Source organism: Ixodes scapularis, unplaced genomic scaffold (genome assembly GCF_016920785.2).
Source record: "Ixodes scapularis isolate PalLabHiFi unplaced genomic scaffold, ASM1692078v2 PGA_scaffold6__148_contigs__length_123643588, whole genome shotgun sequence".
NCBI lineage: Eukaryota > Metazoa > Arthropoda > Arachnida > Ixodida > Ixodidae > Ixodes > Ixodes scapularis.
Window position 1 is genome coordinate 116,267,813 of NW_024609881.1, and position 9,040 is coordinate 116,276,852.

Consider the following 9,040-nt stretch of genomic DNA (forward strand, 5'->3'; position numbering starts at 1 on the left):
TTAGTCAAGGCAGTGAAACTGCTAACTTAGGGTCTTTAACGTGCTCCACGTAGTAGTGATACATGACAGCACACCGGCACGATGCACATCCAGATCTTACCGGTGAGGGGTGGGGATTGAAGCCAGGGTTTCTCAGCATCACGTGCTCAGCATGCCCTCAGTTTTGCAGCGCGAGCTTTCTTCGAGGCTGTCAGTTTATGCTGAGGCTTATGTTTGTAATTACAGGAGACTGGTGAGAAAGAAGGAAAAAGAAGACGTGCATGGTGTTCTATTGCACTAATGCTCACAGACAACATACCCACACATGGATTCCCATCCAAGCATTGCGAATCCAGCCGACAAGGACCCTGACTCTTCTCGCAGACAAGCTATCGAGGGAACCGTCGTGCTCGGTGACGGAATATTTCAAGGAATGGTGATTGCATGCCAGATTATCGCCGTGACGTCTTACATGTGCCATGCCACAAGCTTTGCGCTGACCGCCCGCGTCATGGACCACTGGTGTCGACCTCCCGATGACATCAACATGAGCACGAGCCAGTGGAAGAATATTGCCATCCCAGTCACGGAGGACGGACGCAATAGCCAGTGCAGCATGTACAGTCCACCGCTGAAGACCGAAAATTCCACGATGCGCACACTCATTCCCTGCACTGAGTGGGACTTCGACCTGGAAGAGTACGGCAGCACCATCATCAGCGAATGGAGCCTGGTCTGCAGCCGCTCGTGGCTGGTACACCTGGCTTCGCTGCTGTTCCACATCGGTGCAGCCATCGGTGGTGTGGTTTTCGGAACGGTGGCCGACCATATTGGACGCAGACCTGTCGCCTACTTCTGCATTGTGATTAATTTATTGGCAGGCTTTGGTAGCGGACAGCACAACTCGTTCTTCGTTTTCGTGACTGTTCGTTTTATGGTGGCGGCAAGCTCGGACACCTTGATGAAGGTATTGTTTGTGATACTTTACGAGGTGTCCTCTCCTCACAAGTGGCTAATGTACTCTTTTCTTTGCGGCTTGGTTCCGCTGGTCATTGTTCCTGTTATCATTGTCTCGCTAACTTTGTTGAAATTCAGCTGGATTGTTGTCCACACGATAATCATGATCCCAACGTCGTTGCTTGTGGTTGCCTTCTACTTTATCCAGGAGTCACCTCGGTGGCTTTTGGCTACTGGGAATATTCAGGAGGCCCGGAAAGTGGTCATCCTGGCCGCCGCGACCAACCACGTTTCTCTTAAGATCGCAAAGCAATCTCTGATGAAAGCGGAAGCCGACATGAAGGGCGTGGCCGCCGAGAACGAGAGGACACCGCCTCTCACCATGAAAGATATGTTTCTTGATCCCACACAGAAAAAGCGGTCGGGTATCCTCTTTTTCGCCTGGTTCGCCGTGGACTTCGCATTCTCAGTGAACATCTTGAGGGACTATTTCGTGCATTACCAGTCGTTCACTATCGCCTATGTCGTGTTCACGCCCCTGGGTTTCGCTTTCTTGTTTTTTCCCATTGATCGATTTGGCAAGAAGAAAGTACTAGTGAATATCGTCTTACTACTCAGCTTCGGAACTGTTCTTCTGACAGTCACCTACGACGACACACCGACAGCAATAACCAGTGCCTTGTTGGTTACTGTCAAGATTCTGTCCTCGCTTGCCATATTCGTTTTAACCATTTTTACGGTAGAGCTCTTCCCCACCGAGCTTCGCTCCACTGGCTTATGTGCCACAACCGGATTTGGGACCGTTGCGACGATTGCTACTATGCTGCTCACCATCTCTGAAACGATGCTTCGCAAGGGGGTGATGCTCGCACTCATCACAGCCCTATCAGCTTGCGGGGCACTTGCACTGCATATGCTTCCGGACATACCCTCCCCTGCACTGTTCTTCCGGCAACCCGAAGATAAAGAAGAGGACCGAAAGCACCAAATTCTGGCCTCTTTAAGTTCAGTGCAATCGCGAAAGTCAATCAGCAAGGCCAAGAAGAAAGCACCCGGCATTTCCGTGGCTCTGCCATTGTCATCTGCCCCCCCTGTTGCCTCTGGAAAGCTGAAAAGAGTCCTTCGATCCTCAGGACTCGGTTCTAGGACTTCATCATCATCTCAGTCGGACCAGATGCATAGCCCTGTTAAGCCACGTAAAGCAAAGTAATCGGGAAGTCCGAGATGAACAAGGGCGTGCACAGGCTTGGGCGGATGTAAAGTGATATTGTAGAGTGACAGAATTGCTGGCAGAACTTGATGCACATATTAATGGAACTTGAGACGTATTTAGTGATAAAACTAGATTTCGCTTAGATTCAGATATTGCGTATATAAAGAAGTTTTGGGATTCATTCTAGAAATTACGAGGAGGGGGGGGGGGGGGGGGGGGGTATTCGCCAGATGTACCATCAGAAGCTCGTCATGTCTAGATATTGTTCAGTTATGTGGTCAGAACACCAATTAATTTTGCTGCCTTCACTGAGTTTAGCCAATCTGAAAGGCGAGTGTAATTTCTTCCTGAAGCATTAGTTCTTTGAACCAAACTTTGGTTTTTGGCCTGGAAATTTAGGGCCTTAAAAATTCATATAGAGCGCGAAGTAGCCAAGGAAGAGTCAAATATGGCCGTCTTTACATAGCGTGTGGGTATCTTGACCCTAATTTGCTCAAAACGTGCCAAAGTTAAACTGCACTTCTGGTTGCTTGGTTTTCATACGGCAACTTCGGCCCTAAATTTCCCAAAAAAAGTGCCAGCTTTGGGCTTCACTGCTGGTTCTTCGGTTACCATGTGGCAACTTTTGCTCGAGGCTGGCACTTCAGCAATTATGCGGCGAGCCAAAGAAAAGCCTTAGAAACGCAGAAGAAAAGTACTCTGGCGCCTTGGAACCAAACCACATTAGCCCCAAGTTAAGCTCCCCAAGATTCTGAGATTTCGGCGAATTGGGCGTTTCTCTAAGCATGGTACCTGGACAGTGGTGTTCATAATGCAATCTGCTTATAATTATACTTTTGATGAAATTCTGCGGGTGTTTTTCTGTATTTATTTCTTAACGTAAATTCGGTGTTTATCGGAGTTCATTTTTGATAAAACCCCGAATGCTCAAAAATTCAGAGTTTACTTTCTCTAAACTTATGGAAAGAATAAAGAGAGAAGGGACAAAACGCAATCGCATACGGCACTCTTAGTTTCTGGAAGTTTTAGATAAAGAGGAAGAATATCCAGACAAAAACTCACCAAGAGGTTGAATGCCATTTTAATGAGCCGTAGACTTCAACACAACCGCACTTCAACAAGCCTTACAGCTTGTTGTAATAAATACAAGCATACTTAAAGGGGCCCTGCAATCCTCTTTAAGCGTCTGCCTCTTTTGCGTTTTCCACATCTCTTGTGGTACGAGCAACCGAGCGGGCACGGAGAGTAACGAAATATTAGTGCGTCACATATTTTAACCGGACGACGCGGAAGCCTCCTCCATCTACGAAGGCGCCCCGTGGTACCGAACGCACGAGGCATGTTACGACATCGTGACTAGGGGTGTCGCGAACCGGCCGCGGTTCGAGTTCGACCAGGTTCGACTTTTTCGAACTTTTAGTGGAAAGTTCGTTGAACCTTGTATTGAGGTTCGACTCGGGTGCGCATGCGCGACAGGCTGGCCAGTTGGCTTCGGATTGGATGGTAATGGCTAAGAGATGAATTAAGTGCAGCGCTGATCGGCTATTTCAGTCAATACAGTACTAAAATTTAAGTTATTGACTTCTTCAGTGAATAAAATTAGTTTCTTTCAATTGCAGCTGTTCACAAAATAAAATAACCCTTTGCATAAGAAAAGAAATTCTCCAAACCTAGACATGCTTGTATCAAGGTCTGGCCACACTGTCCACAAAGTCGAACCGGTCGAATCTGGTGGAAAGTTCAAAGGTTCGTCGAACCGGTTCGACCCAGTCGAACCCCGAAAGTTCGACCAAAAAATCTGGTTCGACGAAAGTTCGCGACACCGCTAATCGTGACGTTGTCGGCCCTGGCCAGCTCCTGCGTTACAACTGGTCAGAGCCGCTAAAAGCTTTTTTTTTTTTTAGTCGAAATACAAAACATAAGTAGCGCGAACCGTTTCAAATATTTATGAAAGCAGTTTTTGTTCAGTATATTTTAGATCAGAAAAGAAACAAAATGTAGTTTACAAAGTATGGAAACAAGAAATGACCCGCCGACGTACCCGAAGTGGCGTGTTCGGTATGGTGGCTTTTTGTTCGGTGTTTCGGCGGGCTTCTGATCAAGGTTGTCGGTCGGCTGCGTGTCATATCTCTAACATCAGCGGTTTAATGGGCTCACGTCCCGAAATCGTTTTCTTGTGCATAGATTATTTTTCGTATTCATAGATTTGACGAAATAGTGGTATCCGAACGAACTTTACGTCCTTTGACCGTACGTTTGTCTGCACGTCAAAGCTTTTTGACGTACAGTCAGAGCCAATCGATGTACAATCAGAATCGCCATCAAGACATCTTGATGGCATTTCGCGGCGGCCGACTGCCACCAGGAAACCATCAGAAAGTCGACAAGTGGAGTCTGACTGGAGTTTGACTGTCGGTCAGAGTAACTTGTTGGCCAATCAGACATGCTTGACGTACAGTCAAGCACAGTCAGTGGTTCACTAGAAAACATTGACTGCCAAACAGGGTTACATTGATGGATTTTTCCTTCGGGAACAAAATACGTTGCTCGTTACTTGCAAATAAAAGGAACGCGTTACCATCTTGCGTTACTTAAAAGTAAAAGGAACGCGTTACCATTACTGTTTCTGACGCAAAGTAACGCACGTTACTTCTGCGTAACTTTTTTAATACTGAATTAACACGCTTCAGTGTTTTGACGTTAGAGATATTCATAACCGCTCTATTTCAAGAAACATTTTGTCCATGCAAAAGTGGACATAATTACCTTACCTTTTTTTACGGCTTCACTCGAGTACTCACAAGAAAGAGCAAGGAAAGACACCAAAAACTCAAAAATGCACATAACTTGGCGCCTAGAAACACGAAAAAAAAAATTGAAGTGTAATCTTGTTAAGTATTTGGAGGAATATTGTAACGTAATTACGTTACCCGTTACTCAAAATGAGTACATTAAGGACGTTACCCGTTACTGTACTTGAAAATATAACGAGTACGTTACTACGTTACCGAAAAAGTAACACGCTACCGGTAACGCCGTTACTTGCAACGCGTTACCGCCAACACTGTGCTACATCGCCGTCAACGCTGTTCAGTTTATATCACGAGCCGTCTTTTCTCGAACAACTAAGACGGAAGAGTCACCCTCCTGCTGCAGACAGAACAGGAAGTAGGCCAGTCAGGGCCCTGGATTTGCGCTATGCATGGTTATACTCCGTGACGAAGTCCCAACACGGGATCGGGAAAGTGACGGAATGGGGCAGTTCTCCGTTTTCGCGGCGTATCAATATATAGTACAGGTCGGTATATCATAAATGTATTTCGAGCCTTCTATAACGCATAATCCGCTATTTCCTCGTGGCTTGCTACCGACGATGATTGCAAGGACTGAGAGAGCGACGGAAATTTTTTGATCACCAACTTTACACAATTTACCGTGTCATATGAACATTTTGGCCAACGCTCGATGGGACGGATCTGTCAGAGTAATGTATGTATCAAAACAGCTCCAAGAAACGTCGTTCGAAGATATGACAGGAATCCAAACCAGCTGTTTTCTTTCGGAAGCTAATAGAACGTCGCGCCGGCATCGCTGCCAGGCGATTTCTCGGTGCCGACTCGTAGCCAACCGATTCGCCCCCTCGCAATCACTGTCGCTTTCAAACAACCTTACCTCGGTCTATGAGAAAAGCATATTCTCCCGATTAGTGACACCTGAAATCACTGCATTTTGTCGCATTTCTAGATGGGGAAACACTCTTCTTTTCAAGAAAAAAAAAACAATAATGAATCCAACATTTCACTATATATGAATTACCTATTCACAAAAAAGTACATTTTTATAAGGTTTGCGTCAACGTCCCACTGCGCAAATTTTGTAGTTTTAGTTTCTTTGCGCTTCTAAAACAGAACTGCTGCTGTTTGCAGTCGCGCATGCGCTTTGCGTGTGCTCCGAAACTGGCGGACAGTTGCGGTGGCGTCCGGGCATGGTGGGAGGAAGCTTGTGGAGGCGACATGAGGCCAGCAGAGGTGAAGTCACAAGTGTGGAGGGACACGCCCCCAACGCTGTACTTCGATCAAGACCCTTATCTAGAGAGAGACATTGTTGTTCATGGCGTCAGCAGGTTTCTCCTCCCGTGATTTTTATGGAGCAAGATCATATACTAACAGAAGCCCCTGAGCATCCACTTTGTTCAGATAGGTTGGTGGCCCGCTGGGAGGGGACCAGGCGGCCTTTTTTGGGAACACCTGTTTCTTTGAGCCGATAATAATGGGGCTTTTGGCAGCTATATTTCTAACTACTACTTGTAGGTTTTTACTTTGTAAAATGTAAAATTTTGCTGGACAATATCGAACCCCCTTAAATTTGAGTTATTGTCTCGTTACACAAGTTAAACAATTGATTCTCATCATAAATATACGTTGAATTGTTTTTTTTTTTTTTTTCAGAATCCACAACCAATAGCTTCAAGAATAATGAACAGTTGGAGCTAAAAAGAATCAAAATATATATTTTAGACATACTTATACACGGTAGAACTAGTTTATACAACATTACGGTAGAATTTGCTTTTATGTGACATGTATGAGAAATTATAATTACGGCGTTTTTTTATGAAACATAGCCAAACATTTCTGTTTGCTATTACAGACATGCCTCGTTAATATTCGAACATCCTTTCTCCAGAAGAATCGTCCATAATGTTGGTCATCCGTGCCATTAATCAAAATCAAGATCACAAATAATAAGTAACAACAATAAGTCCGTTGTTCATATTCGTTATCTGCAACCCAGACCGAGATCGGAAAGCCCTAAAAATTTTAACTATTGTTAGTGTCCATGTCATATCTGGTATGATAGTGAAGCTTTGGGTGGATTCCTTAATTCAAAAACTTCCCTAATCTTTTTCTTTTTTGTTTTTTGCGTTTGAGGGACGTTTTTACGAAGCTTATCTTCATTATAAAAAAAAAATGAAGACATTTCGCTCCCAAACTAACTGTCTATGGTCCGAACTGCGGGTTTTTTGTATTAATGTAACGAGGTAAAAGTGTATGGGCATACACATCATTCCCACGAATATATTGTTTGTACAGGGGTGTGTTCAAAACAGAGCTCCATTTTTAGGAGACATGTCGGTATTGTGTTTTTAAATCACAAAGAAAGACATTATCGCACCATAATTGCACCTGTGTCTACAAGGATGTAAACAGTCGCTTAACGAACTAACCAAACAGTGATACTTGATGCCCGCCGATGCCCTTTAAAAGTGATAAGTGAAAAAGCACTGATGTCGTGTTCGCGCTACAGTACCCCACGGTGTATCTTCAATGTAGCACCTCTTACAAACGTAGATACTGCGCTCATTTTTTTTTCTTTTTTCGCGTAGAAAGGCTTGTTTAAAGTGAAAACATTCATTATTTTTATTCATTATGCAAATGGCCGAATAAATATGTCAAGGAGTGCGAAAAATGCGGCATTTGAATCATTCCCTGAAAGACGGCAACCACAAATCCGTCAGGATAAATGACTGCCAATTGCAAGACGCAAGGTAGGCAGGCAGAATTTACAATTCTTCGCCATAACAAGTCGCATGGAAGGCGCGGGCCGTACATTTGCAGGCGAAACCTACCGCAGAAGCGGTACCGCGGTACGGAGCAGCGGTATTGCATGTCTGGGGATCATGCTCAATCATTGAAGCCAAACGCAAACGCAGCACTCGTGGTTTTTTTGGTTTTTTTATCTTTTTGATTGAGCGTGGGGAAAAAAAACTGGGACCCCGCGTTCAATCGAACAATAGAAAGTAAAGTATCCATTACACATGCCTCGAGGGGGTAAACGCAAAACTCTGGGGAAAGCAAGCTGGAACAGCGCCTGGCACCTAGATATAGTTTAATCTCATCGCCAATAGTGCCAGAAAACTTCGGCGTCGGCGCCAAGAAAAGCGGTAATTTTGATCGCCATACTTTCTGTTTTTTATTTTCCCCCTTCTTCATTTTTATCCAAAGATATCCACCAGAAGCATTACGCCTTTCATGCGGTGCGCCACAACATAGCCTCATCCTAACGTATACCCCATGACTCCGATAAAGTACAAAAACAATAAACTCGTCTCGCAAAAATTTGTCGAACGTTTCGATGCTTGCGTCATCGGCAACCCACGTCACTAGCGGAGCCCACGTTTAAAACGGGGTGAAGGAGAAGATCCGTTTGCTCGATTTTGTTTTCCAAGAAATCCGTCGCGGTGGTCACGAGCTTGACCTTCCGGGGGTGTTGCGGCGCGCTCGCTACTTTCGGATCCGGAAAAACAACTTCTCGTTCGTTCGCAGGATCTTCTTCAATCATCTCTGACTTCGATTTCACCACAACGTGGCATGGAACGAAACCTACGGGCTCCTTCGAGCCAAATCGGAGTGACGGAGGCGAACCACGTGACAGTTCTCACCGAAGGCGCAGGGGCGAGGTTGTAACCCAAGCAGTTGGAGAAGAGGGGAAGGAGGAACTCCCTTTCTAACCTGAACCCTCTTTTGTGTGTCTTTAGACGTCGCCATACTCACTCCCCTCAGAGAAAAAGGCCGTCACTCAGAATTCGCACAAAAACGGCTCACCTCTTCTTCGACAGCACATGCCCAGACGCGGTGAGTCACGTGTCCCTCTCTCCGACACGCTGATTGGCTCTAAGGGGACCGTAGCGTTCGCCTCTTTGCCAAGGTATGGTGAAACGAAGTATAAACCTCTAAGTCGACCAGTTCCGCGAAGTGCTCGAGATGTCTCTCACTCCCGAGACCCATAAATATCAGGGCTAGCGTCGGCGCAATACTTCGAGATCTTAAAGCCTCGAGAGGTCGTTCAGGTGTGGTCAAGATGCGTTTTCACGCGAGCCTCGCTGTCACC

The 9,040-nt window shown here is 45.5% G+C and overlaps 1 protein-coding gene across 1 annotated transcript; it reads left to right on the forward strand.

The window, feature by feature from the left end:
* The first annotated feature begins 304 nt into the window (after window positions 1-304).
* LOC8024626 (beta-alanine transporter-like) lies at window positions 305-2,146 on the forward strand. The gene has a single exon (XM_002406391.3). The coding sequence runs from the start codon at window positions 305-307 to the stop codon at window positions 2,144-2,146; it is 1,842 nt and encodes a 613-aa protein (XP_002406435.3).
* Window positions 2,147-9,040: the final 6,894 nt, after the last annotated feature.